At 45.3% G+C, this 14,973-nt stretch overlaps 2 protein-coding genes across 13 annotated transcripts in view; both read right to left on the reverse strand.

The window, feature by feature from the left end:
* The window catches only part of TNRC6B (trinucleotide repeat containing adaptor 6B), a 133,675-nt gene extending 127,113 nt beyond the window's left edge, over positions 1–6,562 (reverse strand). For 4 of the 9 annotated variants that reach the window (XM_064420145.1, XM_064420146.1, XM_064420154.1 and 1 more), the window contains exon 1: positions 5,813–5,947. Coding sequence is in view for 1 of the 9 variants with exons in the window: in XM_064420133.1 (XP_064276203.1) it covers positions 6,460–6,493 (34 nt within the window). In the remaining 8 variants the exon portion in view is untranslated. Of the gene's footprint in view, positions 1–5,281; positions 5,328–5,812; positions 5,948–6,010; positions 6,056–6,459; positions 6,509–6,543 lie in introns of those variants that run through there. The other 5 variants (XM_064420143.1, XM_064420133.1, XM_064420142.1 and 2 more) reach the window with 5 other exon arrangements.
* A 2,970-nt stretch (positions 6,563–9,532) lies between these two features.
* The window catches only part of FAM83F (family with sequence similarity 83 member F), a 28,569-nt gene continuing 23,128 nt past the window's right edge, over positions 9,533–14,973 (reverse strand). For 2 of the 4 annotated variants that reach the window (XR_010362388.1, XR_010362386.1), the window contains exons 6-8: positions 12,082–12,225; positions 9,788–9,922; positions 9,533–9,643 (exon numbers count right to left, since the gene is read on the reverse strand). The gene's annotated coding sequence lies outside the window, so the exon portion shown is untranslated. Of the gene's footprint in view, positions 9,644–9,787; positions 9,923–12,081; positions 12,229–14,973 lie in introns of all 4 variants that reach the window. The other 2 variants (XR_010362389.1, XR_010362387.1) reach the window with 2 other exon arrangements.

A 14,973-nucleotide genomic window follows, 5' to 3' on the forward strand; every position in this document is an offset into this window, starting at 1 on the left:
GTAGCTGAAAATGCTTTAAAGCAACTATTTTGAGCAATATGTATTGTGGCCTTCTCTCTTAAAGGGATTTTGGGCTGCTTCAGATCAGGGATGGATCATTATTCATTCTGAAGTATATATATATTGATCTTTGTAAGAAGCTGAGGTGAGGGGACACATTCACTTCCTCTATCTCAGAGGCAATTTTTAAAAATCAAAATATTATCCTAATGCTTTTTCCCAAGTTCCTTATCATCCCTCAAGCTAGCTGGACCCTCTAATAATATTAACTTACAGTTTCTTAAGTCATGGTATGCGAGCAACAGAAACCTCAGAGGTTTGAAAGAGTGTTTCCCTGTAATGGTAAAGTAAGTGAGCATATAAGTGATTTCATCTTCTACAAAAAATCTAACTTCTGGAAAAGCTTTTAAATCACAAAGCTACTGAACTGCTGTATAAAAAGCAGAATATACTGTCAGCTGTAATAAGAAAATGTACTCTGTGGCACTTCCATCTTCTCCAGAAAAAGTCATCAGATTATTTCCAAGGACCCTCAAATGTCCCAGGAAAGACCTAAAAGGTTCTCCAATGTCCAGGAGCAGAGCTGAACAACCCGGGTCTCTTCAGCTCCTGAGACACAGAAGTTCCTGGCTAGAGGACACTGACACCCAAGTGCTGAGAAACTTGGCTGTAAGAAGCAGTGAGAGGAGAGGACCTACTCACATTATCATTGGTGGATCACCCTAAGGCCAAAATAGATTTAGTCCACAGTAGACTGGCAAATCCCTGAAGAGTTCCTTCTATTCCCATGGGGTGGCTTTCCTCCTGCTCATGGGGCACTGTTGTGAGACTTCTGCAGAGAGGTCAGAGGGCCAGGGAAGGTGGTGATGAGCTTGCCATGGAGCAGCCCAGGAGTTCCTTAGCTCTGGCCATGCAGAGACCTATCAGACCCATCCTAAAACAAGAAGGGCAGCAAACACTCTCCCAAACATTCAGCTTCTGGATTTAAAATCATACATTTAACTGAAAAGTCTGCTTTTGCCACATGAAGAACACATTAGAGAACTGCAGGTACAAACAGTTGTTTGTGGTAAGAAAATAGGAGGGACCTGAATAGGAAAAAAATCCCCTGCAAGCCTAGGATACAAGAGGATCAGAGGAACAGGAAGAAGCATTTCCAACAAGCACAATAGAAGCTAGAATCTGAAAAATCTTCAAACTTACCAGAAGAAAGCCAGTAATATTTGCAAAAACTACATTCAAAGGGCATAAATTTCTCCTAAAGAACAGTTTACTAATGAAAAATTCTGCCAGGTTGTTTTTCTTTATAGCACTTTTTATGACATTGTCAAAAGTCGTGATAAAAGTACAGAAATTAAATGCAAGTAAAAACATCAATGACTTTTACTTCATTACTCATTTAGATGGATTAGAGGACTTCCCCTCACACAAGCAACATGATATCATTATATCACCTTTTGAATAATCCTCCATGAGGCTATCTAAAATTATCAACTCTTTGTTTTGCAACTCTGCCTCTTATCCTTTCATCTGCTAATTAGCTTTCCAGCCTCCCATCTTCTGTCTAACATGGTCAAGATATACCAACTTCCAGGTTATTTTTTACACATTTATTGTGACCAGTATCCTGTAGCATGCAGCACAAGTGCTGCCTTATGCTACCTTCCATTTCTCCTGACAAGGAGGATGTTGCTCCACGGACTTAAAAGCTAAACTGGCTAAGAGCTGCTTTCAGATCCATTTTACTTTTTAAAGTAGATATTTTAAAAAAATGTAAACAGTGTTAAGTTTTGGATAGAACATGAACTTGCTTCCCAAGTTTTCTCACAGAGGAACTATTGAGTTTTTTCTGATCCACAGACATTAAATCAGGAAATACATGCACGATATCCAATTTCAGAACTACTAAAGCTGGCAGGGCCCAGAAACGCAATCCGTACTGACTAGCTGAAACTGGAAAAGGTCATCTCCATAGCTCACTACATGGTAAACACGGAGAACATCCAAACTCCAACCACAACCCTTACCCTGATGAAAACTTAAAAACCTCAGAACATTCCCCTACAACATGATGCAAACCATAATAAGTGGAAAAACACCCTCTCCCTCTAACCGCTATAAGAAGGCAAAGGGAAAAAACAAATTTAACGTACTCACTGCCTACTGCTCTAAAGGAGAAAAAAATAAGTGACACCAACGCCTTGCAGCAAAGCATGTTTACTTCCCTGAAGAAATAAAAATGAGTAGAAGTGCTACACAAAGAAGGGATGAGCAGAAGAAAAACGTAAGGAAGCATAAGAGTTTTATTATCCGCTGAAAGGGACGGGGAACAGCAATCAGAATATCCTGATTACTCTCACCCCGGTCACCTCGCAGGCTGAAATACCAGCAGGCAACTTACTTGTCTGACAGTGACAGCTGGCCCAAGTACCAAAAAGTGCCCCTATTTTTACTTGCAGATAGTAGCCAAAAGTTTCGTTTGGATTCACAAGAAATTAACATAAATTCTTCAGACCATATTGCACACTCTGTTTGCTGTCAAGAACAAGCAACCTCACCATATATGTTTCACCTGAAAATGGAGAAAGACAGTAAATGCTAAGCTAAGGAAGACTGTCAGCAAGAATACATGTATTTTTCTACCACAACTGGTCAAACCATTAGAAATGCATGTTACTGTCTGCTCAACATCTCTGTGCTAGGTTCTTGCAATTAGAACTGAAGACTTACATTCCCTTGCTATTCTTCCCCTAAGACAGTGAAACATTTCATGACTAAAAGTTCTGAAAATGCAAGAAACAGACCATTAAAAAATAAATTCAAAGCAAATACATTTTATAACCATTGAGATGGCAGAAAACTTTTAGCTTTAAAGAAAACCAGTGGTACATATGTGCTAGTATCAGGTACTTCCCTCCTTGATCTATGTGTTAAACACGCTTAATTTATCCTGTGAAAACAAACAACACCAGTTCTTCATAAAAACACATCTACTGACCCAAATCACACACAGGTTAAGGCTGAGTGAAAAATAAGAACTAATGATAAAAAAACTGAACAGCTGTAAGATGCTGCTGTAAGAAGTATTTCAGAATTGGTGACTCTGATAGCAGCACTATGAGCAATGACTGAGGAAAGCTATTGCAAAGAAACTGGAAAATGACTGTTGCTATTATTGCACAAAGCAGACAATATTTATGTATAAAGATTTCCAAGAAAATAAACACAATAATGGCAGTAAGTGACTAGAACAGACTCTGCATCCAAGCATTCTGCAAAAAATGGAAAATAGAGTAACCAAACCATTAAGCAGACTATTAATAAACTCATTCAAGTCAATAACTAAGCTTCTTAGACTTTTCTATGATCTCCAGTTCATACTGCTTAATTGTAAATCCAATCTCTTCTGTGAGCAGAAATATGCCAGCTTTAACAGAGGGGGGAAAAAATAAGAAAAAAATCACTCAAAAACCCCAGAGAACAAACCCCATTTGAACATATTTTCAAATTCCTAATTTTATAGCAGTCCTTCAATGCTTTCCATCATTCTGGCTGTAGCTGATCATCCCACTGTTCTACATGCAGCTATCTCTACTTACGATTTTTATTATGCATTATTTCTGTAAAAAAAAATTTCTGAATTTCTTACTTGCTACGACAGGAGGTAGATCTAAGGTAAAATACACTACCTCAGAGCTACACAAAATTCTCTCCTGAAGCTTCCTCCTCTGAAGCCATCCTCCAACATCAAGTTTTAATGATGAAATAAGCATCACCAAGCAAAGCCATGACACACACTCAACTCAAATGTTTGATTGGACTATTCAATCGTGCAAACTCTGGCAGATTAAGCTTTGTCAAGACTTCTACGTCCAAATGTTTGAACTTATTATTTAAATGAAAGTGTAAATCTCTAGCTAAATTTGCAGTATACAGAAACTGGAATTATGCATGAATTCAAAAGTCTGCCTAATCAAGAGACAGTGACTGGTTTATCATTACATTTTTACTGGGACTTCCATATTGCAGGATTCAGGTGCTTCCCTCTAAGCATCCCAATAACGTTTTGCCCATCAGCACACGTGCAGTACAGCTAAACAAGATAAAAGTAAATGTCTAATGATGACCTCACCTACCCTCTACTAAGCCAGATGTGCCTGTACCTTACTGCTCCAAAACCTCACAGCAGAAAATCTAGCACACAGCTAACACTTCTCTGGGCTCCCCATCTCCAGCCTCAACTTCCTGCAGGGCGATTTCTTCACGGAGGAATTGTCTAGTTACATCTGCAACTCAGTGAAACCCAGGTGAGAAGTCCCCCCTGCAAACCCCGACCCCGAGATACAACTACCCAGCAGAGCCTGCACCATCCACGGCTGGTGAAGAAAAACTGGAGCTTATCTTTTACCTCGGGGCTCGGGTAATGCAGCAGATGAGAGCGCGCACGCACATCCCAGCGCGCATTCCAAGGAATGTGCACCCTCAGAGTCACCACAGGAGAGGAGGGCATCGCTGAGCAACTTCACTGTGGACAAGTGAACTACAAAGCTGCTTGAACTTGTGCACGTATACAATAACCCTGTGAACCAGAGTTATCACCTCTACAACACTTGTAGCAGGAACTGATTTCCAAAATCCATTCACATGGATGGCGATATTACTGGAAAACACTAGGTAAAACAGACCTTCCAAATACAGAGCTGTACAACCCCTAACACCTACCTACTACTGCGCAGAAAAAGTCAAGAGTTTTTGTAGAGGTTGTAAACGCGACAGCGTTTGTAGACATCAACAACAACGTCGCACCTTTTGTAGAGGTTGTAAACCGAACTCCAGCAAATCATGATTTAAAAACAGTAATTAATGGATTGTAAAAACAAAAAAAAAAGTTCACTTTACAAAGAAGTATTTTAACAAATGTTCATGAGGTTAGTGAAACGTTACCATGGAAAAAACAAGTACTGTTTACATCAGTAAGAATCTCTACTTTAGCTAGGAAAACACTTTGTTGAGTCTTCGGTTTCTTCAACAAGCCTCAGCTGCTTGCTGTAGTAGATCCTCCTACATGCACTTTCACAAAGCAGATCTGAGCTTACAAGATACCACGCTGCAAGCAGCGCTTATCCAGAGCCAGCGAAGCGTCGCCAGGAACAAACATTCCCTCATTTTGCTACAAACAGCTGGGGAAACTTTTTTTCCCGCTACGACACACCTCTGAACACGGTCACTCTTCCCACCCGCCCATCATTTTATATATATGTATATATATATATCCACACACATTTTCACCAGCATCACGTTCCGCTCATCCAGCGCGGTTTGCAGCGGTACCAGCGCAACCTGGGCTCTGTCCCCGCACTACAGCACTTTTCCCCGCCATGCACACAAGGGCTCCCCGGAGCGTTTCCGCCGCGGCGCCTCCCGCCCGGCCTGGGCTCCCCGCGGGGCCCCGTGCGGAGCAGGCGGGGGCGGCGGGGGGCACCGGGGCGCAGCCGCGGCCGCACGTGAGGCGCGGAGGGGGCAGCGCTCGCCCGGCGGTGCCCCGGGACAGGCGCTCGGCGGGCTCGGGGCGGGAGCAGCGGCCGCTCCGCCGCCGCCGGGGCAGCGCCCTTGAGCCGCCGCCGCCGCCGCCGCTCGGGGCCCCTCCCGCCGGCCCGGCCCCCCCGGCCCTCCCCCGCCCCGCGGCACCGCGGCCCGGCGCCAGAGGCCCCTCAGAGGCGGCGCGAGGGTCCGCAGGGCGGGAAGGGCCGCCAGGGAGTCCCGCGGCGGGAGCCGGGATGGGGAATGGGCGGGGGGCCCGTCCCGCACTCACCGCCGAGGCGCCGCCGCGGTGCGCTGAGCCCCCGTTCTTCTCAGTGCCGGGGGCGGCTCCGCCCGCCCGGGAAACACGAACCCCAGGAAGCAAAAGGCGAAGAAGCTGCGAAAAGCGTACCCCCCCCCCCCCCGCTCCGCCGGCGCCGCCAAAAAAACACCACCGGGGGGGGGAAAAAAAAAACCAAAACCAAACTTTCCTCGCCGCCGTCTCTCCCTCCCCCGAGGAGCACGAACCCAAACACACCGGGACACGCCCCCGCACCGCCCCTCGCGCCGCCCATTGGACGGCGCCCCGCCGACCCCCGCTGTGATTGGTCGCGCTGCCTGCTCGTCTTCTCCTTCCGCTCCCCTTTCCGCCCCTTCACGCTGCCCATTGGGAAGAGTCTCGGGGATCTCTCCGCCCATTAGCCAGGACGCACGTCAATCACAGAGGAGCACCGCCTCCCGGCGCTTTTGATTGGGTTCTCGCGTCACTACACGCTCACTGATTGGCTGCACTTGCTGGCTGTCACCGGTTAGCGTTGCCCCCCTTCACGTCCCTCACTGCCTCCCGCCCCTTCTTCCTCTGCCAGTTAGCTGCGAGATTTGCCCCTTAAATGGGGCACTCGCTCGCCCGCTTCTACTTGTCCCGCCCTTCCGGCCTACGGATTGGGCTGTGGGTCGCGCCCTCCGCCTCCATTAGAGAAGGAATGTGCCCGTTACACCGTAACGGCGCGGAGGCCCGCCCACCGAGCCGCGCTCCTCGGCGGCCCCCGGGACCCTCCTCAGCCGAGGCGAGGTTACGTCAGTTTGCGCGCTCATGTGCCGGCCGCACGGGCGGGGCGCCTGACGGGCACAGGCGATAGCGCGTACGGCCGTGGCCGCTCAGCGGCGCCGCGACACGGCACCAACGCCACACTGCCCGCCGCCCCCAGCGACATCTCCGCTTCGCCCCGCCCCTCCCCGTGCGCGCGCGATCGCTATTGGCCAGGAGAGGTGTCAGTCTTGCAGCTCGCGAAGCTCATTGGCCGTTAGCCGACGCCTGCGCAGCCAACCGGCGGCCGCCCCCTGATGTCACCCGCCGGATGACACAGCAACCGTGGGCTGGGGGTGGGGAAAGGCAGGGCCGTGCCTCTGATTGGTTGGTGTCACTGTCAATCTCCCCGGAGGGAGGACGGTGGGCGGGGCGGTGGCGCGTGCCTCCCGCGCCCCACGTGGCGCGGGCGGCCCCGCACGTGACGGGGCCCCGCGGCCGGGGCAGCTGGTGGGAAAGGCGCTTGCGGTGAGCGCGGCGTCGTTCCCGAGCGCAGTCGTTCCCAATACCCGTGGTCTGCACTATTCGTGGGGTGGGCCCGGCCAGAAACTGCGGGGCGGGGGGCGGTCGGTGCGAGGCTGAGGCCGCTTCCCTGTGAGGGGCGGAGGGGCAGCGTTAGGCCGGGAGCGCGGGGCAGTGCGCGGCAGGACGGCCAGGACAGCATGGGAGATACGTGAGCGGGAACTGCGGGGTGCAGAGGATTAGCAGAGCCGACAGCAGGGCCAGAGCAGCACTGAGACAGCCCCGAGGGGAGTGCGTGGATAACAGAAGCCCGTGGAGGATAAACTGGGAGCAAGAGGTTCTCCTTGTGCCTACGCTTGTTCTCATTCTCCTTATTCCCCGGTGTATTTGAGGGCTGCTGTTCCACTGATGAGTGTCACTTGCTGACCTCGCCCAGGGCTGCAAGGCAGTGCAATGTTTCCATTTGATCTCCTCGGGAGAATCCCGTTCCAAGCTGCTCAGCAGAGCCCTGGAGCAGCTGAGCACAGAGCTCTCGGGGTGTGATGTGCCTGTCGCCTCAGTAAACAGGCCTGTGGGTGTTGGGTGAAAACGTGCTCTTGTCTTGGAAGAGCCGCAGAGCCCTTCACAGGTTAGTCACCAGCAGGAGGGACAGCTGCCAGCACAGCACAGCCACGTGTGCTGGTGGCACAGAGAGCTGACAGGATCCCTGCAAACCCGGGCTACGCCAGTCAGTAAAGAGCAGTGAATCTTTTGATGGCTTCTCCGTTCAGTAATGGTAATTGATTTTTACATTGATTGGTGGGAAAAGAGTCCCATTAATATAAATAAGATTTCATACTGGATATGCACATACTTGTTACTGTGGTGCTGTAAGGAATACAAAAGGCTCTGTATAAATCAATATGAATTAGTAATAAAACTTTTGGATGCACTTTGCCCCTCTTCCTTATTGTTTATTCAATGTGTGGGAACTGTCTGTATCCTGTCTCTCCACATGTATTTTTCATGTTGTAAGCAGAAATCACTAATACACCAGGAATACAGGTTGCATACTTTGGGAGAGACAGATCTGTCCAAGATGTTGACTTTATTTTATTATATTTTTTTTTACTTATGGCAAAAACAATTTCCCTCTTTAAATTCTCTTTCCCCTTACTGGTGTTCTTTTCTTCCTATGTTTTGCTCAGGGTTTTGGTGTGCATATAGCAGGTAAAGGAGTATGATTTATTTTGCATAAGCCTAGGGAACCAGATATTTTAATTTTGGAAGAGCAAAAGATAGTACTCTCCATTGTCCCTGCAGTTCCACACTACAAAACAAACCTGAGCTGTAGAAAACAAGCAGATTTTGTTGGTTTGTGTGAAGTTATAATGGGTGACTCAGGAGTTCCCACCCAGGTTCACCTGTGGATTTGGAAGGAATCACAGCTCCCAGACAGGTTCTGGTTCTCATAAAGTCCAAATGCTTAGGAACAAAATGGTTCTCCCTGGGTTTTTCATCCCTCCCCACGACCAATCCTACCCAAAAATGGGACCGAGGTGGACAGTGACAGTGCATTTTTTCATCCACTGGGTGTCAGTGTTACACTATCACTGTGCCTCCTTTCCAGGTGCTGGGAAAGGTTGGATTTCTTTGGGGGGAAACTCTTTCATTTCTGATAGAGAAGTGATGAGAAAAACCATTACAGCTTTGGGGAGTGGCCTCACTGCAGGATGAGCGTTCCCTTTTGCTCCTGCAGGAACGGGCTGCCGGACATCTCAAGTATCAAACTTCACACAGCCAGCCAGACTTCAGAGGTGGGCTCAGTTCCACAGCCTTTTCACTCTTAGGTTATGAGAATGCATCACCTCTTCTTTTTTAAAATTAACTTTATTTGTTATAAATACTGCATCTGGCAGGGAGACAGTCTAGAAAAATCCTGTATGAAGTTATTTCTCTAAACAAAGAGTGCTGTCAGCTTAGGACAGTTCTGGATGCAGGAATGAGAATGGACAAGAATTTAGAAACAGCATTGATATTTGGAATTTGTAATCAGGGTTTTTGACACTGGTTTATTATTTCCAAAAGTTCCATGACATGATTTTTTTTATAGGCTTGCTAGGTTTTTTAAATCAATGTACCCAAATGAACTCTGGATAGTCAGTCACTGAAAACTACTCATATTTTTAGAAAATGTCTTTGCTAACCCTGCCCTTTTTTCTGCTTTGGATGCACTAAGCAGCAGCTGTCTTGTGGACACAGAAAGGACCCAACTCGTTACCTGCATGGTGATTAAAGGAAAGGTTACTTTTTGGAAAGCCACGGTCAACTGTGTGCTGATGCTCTTTATGGTGTCCTATGTTTAAGTGTTTTCATATGAAATGTGACATTTAACATGTGATAGAATGCTGTGCTTGATCTGTGTCTGAAATGCATGCAGCACTGAAAAACTATTGTTTAAAAGATGATTCATAGAAAAAGTAATAAAAGAATTGATGTTCTCTTGTTTTATATAAACACAGGCTGATTAGATTATTTTCTTACTTACATCTTTCCCCTGGAAGCTGCTTTTTAATCCATCCTTTTTCTAGAAGACTTCAGGCAAGTTTCAGCAGGCATACGGCATCAATATACAAGGGGAATAAAACATAAATATTTACAAAGATTTTGATCCTGTTTGAATACCTATTATCCTTATTTAAAAATATTTATCCTAATAATTACTTTCAGCAGAGATACCTGTTAAGGATTCAGCATTTCCTATTTCCTTCAATTGAGTGGTGAGAAGTTTTCTCAGCCATTCTTGTGTATCCTTCATGGAACTTTTCAGGGAACAAGCAAGAGAGAGGAAGTAATACTTCATATGCCTGGAAGCTGTAAAAATCAGGACAGAAAAAAGGAATTTGTGTTTGAAATAGAGCAGATTTCAATGTGATTATTTTTTTCCTTTCTAAGCCACCCATAAGAGCAAAGAAACACAAAAGAGCAATTTAAGTAAAAAGGAAGTAATGAATACTAGCATTAAGTTAAATAGCAAGAGGAAATTAGGGAGATGTCAGATGTAATTTTCAAATTTGTATGTTAGTCACGTGATTAGCGCTAACGTTCCTGCTTTACAAAAAACTGTAAAAAATATCTTTAATGCCTGTAAGTGCTCAGGACCTGAGCTTTAAGTCCCAGTCAGACACCTCCACATCTCTAACTGTTCTTAATATAGCAGGCTTATTTTAACATTACCTATTTTTATGTGTCATACCCAGGAAAGACATGCAGCTGCAGTAGAAACAAGAGCAGTTTATGCATGTCTTGGGCAAAGTGCTTAGCAGAAGTTTCAATTTGTTTTGCTGTCATGCTCACGTTATATTGTTGGAAGGAAAAAGGGAGAAAGAATTTTGTCAGCCCACAGCTAAAGGGGAAAAAATTGTTAATATGACGGCAGTGGTTTTAAATAAAGAATAATTCATGATACGACTTCATTTTGTTTTTCCTGGAGGCAAAATTAAAACAATGCTTCATTAACATTATTTGAAGCTATTTTAAATACAGCTATTTTCAGCAAAACAATGCTAACATGTGGAGGTTTTTTAATGAAAAAAACAGACAATTAGGAAAATGTTTTGAAAAATATTGTAATCTTTAAGCAGTGTCTTTTTGCCTTTTTTTCACCCCCCAACTATTTTCAGTCCTGAAAGTGAACCAGCACACGTATAGGAGTGATCAGCTAGCAGTTATGCTGAGGCTAGAAGAAGTGAAGCTCTTCAGACAAGATTTTAATTAACTTTTAACATTCCCATTCCACCAACTTGGTTGGTGCTGTGATACTCAACATCAGTAGCAGCCTCTGCAAAACTTCTGAGTCCCCTTTAGCTGAATCTAAATGGAAACTAAAGTATAGGTAGGTGAAAGCAATTCTAACATCATTTATGTACTCATTTATATCACCCAGCTCCATCCCAACAGAAAAATCAGGTTTTGAAGAAAAAAGTGGGCTGGGCATATTCCTGCTAGTTCCTTCCCTATGGAAGAGCAGGATATATATATATATATATATATATGTATGCCCTTGCTCTTGCAAAAGGGAAATATCACACAGGTATGATCAATACTGATGCTGGGGAAAGCTCCCAGTTTGTCCCAGCAAACTCTTATTAGCACAGCAAGACCATGGGATTATTTTTTGTTTCTTAGATTATTATTATTTTCTGGGAGTTGTATCTGTGTAGTGATTTAAGGTGGCAGCTTTCCAAGGCTTTGCTGTGGTTCTAGATTAATTGAGTATGCTGTTTAATTTTTTAACTCAAGCTTTTTCCTCATATTCAAAAGGGCTCCCGTTGTCCTTTATTATTAATGAGATCAAAGGAAGCAGAATGGCTGCCATTTCTCCTTAGTCTGGGAGTGAAACTATCCCTAGCAGAAAAGCACACTGCTGTCTGCACTTGTCAGCAGCACTGAAAGCAATACCAACAGCAAAGCGTCTGCCTTTCTTTGGTCTGCTGAGCTGGACACAGACAGCGAGCAGCAATAATGCTCTACCAGAAAAGCAGATGAGGAAACAGGGATGGCACCTGCAGAGCAGGGGACAGACTGAAAAGTTACTCTAGGGTGGGGCAATGGGCTGTGCAGAATGCAGGGCAGAAAACCCTAGGAGGAAAAGTAATGTTTCCTTTTCTAATATGTGGAAAATTGCATCTCCTCCAGGCAGCCCAGGTGAAAAACAACAAACAAACAAACAAACCCCTCCCCCCAAAAAACCCCAACAACAACAACAAAACAAACCCAAAAACCCCAAACAAACAAACAAACAACCCCCCCCCCCCAAAAACCCGAACACCCTCCAAACCACAACAGTTACTATCAGTTTTGATTAGGAATTCAAAGATACAGTATAACCATTTGTACTGTCATACACTTTAGAATGTGGTTATATTATTCCCCCTCCATGGCTTCCTTCCCAGAGTTTCCAAAACTGGTGTTTCATGGGGAAGCTTCATCCAGTTAGTTTTTTATAAAAACCAAAACAACAAAAAACTCACCAGAAACTCCACGCACATCTGAGTTTTAACTGGACAGCTCACTGACACTTGCAAAGGGGCCAGAGTCCAGGGTGGCAGGACCCGAGGACAAAAAGTGAGAATAATTCTGGAAGGGAGCATCATCAGGAAGACAGAGGGAAAAACCTGCTGAAAGACATCATAAAACTGAGATTGGTAGGAAAATGTGGTTACAGAATGAAGGCGATGGTGGGAAAAAGTGTGGGGATCTTATGTGGCAGGGAGTGGGAAGCTCTTTGGGAGGTTTCTTGGATGGGGGGCCAGCCCTGCGCGCACAAGGGCGTGTTGTGTCCTCACACGGAGCTCTCAGGAGCTGCGCTCTCTCCTCGCCCCAGCAGCTGCAGGGTGACCCCGGCCAAGGCCCTGCAGAGAGAGCTGTGTGGGGAGGCAGAAGGGACATGATGACAGCAGCGGGGTGGAGTGCCAGGAGGAAGAGCTGTGAAGCAAAATGGCCCAGGGTCACCCTGTGTGAGGTGGTGTGAACCCTCAGGAAGGCAGCAGGAGCTGTTCCCATGATTTTGCCTCCAGCAGCTTGGGAACAAAGAGCAGCCACGCTGGGTGAGCCAAGCTCTTTTTTCTTTACTGCTCAAAGCTGATTACTTGCAAACCCCATGACTCACTCACTGTCCCAGCTCTGCTTCTGCAACAGTTAGCAGCAAAGCCAACCCAGGTTTGTGAGTATGGCTTTCTGTGTCACCTCCTCAAGGGAAATCTGCCAGCAGCCTCCCTGTGGCTGCCACGGGATCAGTTGCTGGGTGTTCAAGGTGGGGCTGTGTGGGCAAAGCCCTCAGGACCACACCTGGGAACAATTACTGGACCTCCTAGGACTGGGAAATGATATTTTTGGATGTACTGATAAATTGTGTGCAGACACCTCTGGAGAAAAAGAGATATGTTTGCTCAGGAGCTACAACAGTATTTGGTCTGCTGTCCTATTTTCTTTTTGCATGAGGAAGGAAAGGTGATCAAAATTCCAGTGGATTTCATCAAGCACAAATGGCCCTTCTAAAAACACCATGTTCTCTCTTCCTCACTTCAGATAAACCCAGGGCTTTTCTCCCAGTCCTGCCCTAAAGAGACTTTTCGATTGGTAGAGGAAAGTCAACATTATATTGAGGCTAGTTTTCTTTTTTTTTTTTCCTGAAAGAGAGTAAAATGTTCTTTTATGACTGCAGTTCTGGATTCAAAGACCTCACTAAAAAGAAAGTGTGTTCCCTCTCAAGGGCCCTCAGCAGCTCAGTTCCAGTCTGTTTTCTTCCTCTGCTTAGATCACACTGAATTTCTGCTGCTGGATTGCTTATTGTCACTGAGGATCTTATACAGCCTAAGCCAGGCCTGGTATCTTTTGTAACCTATGGTCCTGCTTCCACAGGGTAGTGCTAATGCTCAAAGAGGAAGGTAAATATGCATTTAAGTTTCTTTTCCAAGATATTCCAGACCAGAGAGTTGTTCAAGAAGACAGGGAGATTGTTTATTGAGGGAGCACAACTCCTGCAGAAGACTTTCTGTTGCAGCAATTGCTTTTGCAGCAATATTCAATGCAAACACCCCACAGCATTTCCAAGGGTGTCCTCATGTTAACAACATTGCTGGGCATGGGTGAATTCCCAATTACTTATACCAAGCACTACTTATGTGGAAGATATTGAAACAAGATGGAACCTGCCTGGAACAACACCCTCATTTTGGCTGCAGGGTGCAGCATCTGCAGCTGGCGCCTGTGCTTGTCTGTCTCTCTCTTTGTTCTTGTGAGTCTGTCTCCTTGGATGCAAAGAGGAAGCTGTTGGTCATACTGGGTTGTCAGTAACTCCAGTTTAACTCCAGAGTAACCCCACTGGCTGCAGGGAAATTAATTTGCAGAAGCATAACTTTAACTCGATGGCTGAATCAACATCTTTAAAAGTGGGTGTAGAAATTGGTGAGAAACCAGTAGAGATAGTCCCAACTTTTCCTTCCAGAAAACTTTGATTTGTTGAAATGCTGCAGTCATAAATACAGAACAAAGGAAGTGAATATATTACAGTGTCCTCATTGTAAAAGGGCAATGGCAGGTTCTTTGATAAACTAGGAGACAGGTCATTATTTCAGTGCAATGCCCATCAGAACACCCGCCTACTGTAGCTCTCCAAAAAGTTATTTTTTAACTTCCTTCCTATGGGATTTGTTAGACTTTGAAGAAGAACATCAAACAAGTGGTAGCATAATTTACCAAGTCCTAGAAAAGTTATATTGGTGAATTGCCTTGCATTGTACTGAGGCAATGGACTAGATGACCTAGTGACCTTTCCCATTTCTGATGTCTATGATTATTGCTGTTATACCTCAGGACACTAAAGAGAGACATTTTCTTCCTTTCAGTGGCAAAATGTCACTAATGGCCGTGCTAAATCAGAGCAATTGATCCTTCTGCAGAAGTGCTGTGCACTTAGCAAGGCAGCTATAGATGATCACGCTTTGTTTAGATTTGCTGTTTTCTGTTTCTGCACTGCAAGTGCTCGGTACAAGGGGACTGCCAGCCAAGGGAAAGATTTTCTGCTAGGAGATTAAGGATAACTAAGGAAATGGTTGCATGACCTATAAAGAGAGGATCATAAATATTGCAACAATAAAACCAATAGCTCCTTCAAAGTTTAAATAGCTTTTCTTTTCAAACACTTGAAGTAAGTGCCCTTTTCCCAAGGTTGTCTAGCACCTACACGTTAAGGTTTCACACAGTTTCACCAAATATATTGTAACTTCTCAGGGAACTAGCTTTTTCTTTTAAATAATCTTTCTTTGTGGAAGCATCCCCTCCAAAAAAAGTTTCATTCCAGGTACCTTTCCACTAGTAGTGAACTTTCACAAAAGCCAGAGAATAACAATAATAAAATAGCC

Source organism: Passer domesticus, chromosome 5 (assembly GCF_036417665.1).
Source record: "Passer domesticus isolate bPasDom1 chromosome 5, bPasDom1.hap1, whole genome shotgun sequence".
Classification (NCBI taxonomy): Eukaryota; Metazoa; Chordata; class Aves; order Passeriformes; family Passeridae; genus Passer; species Passer domesticus.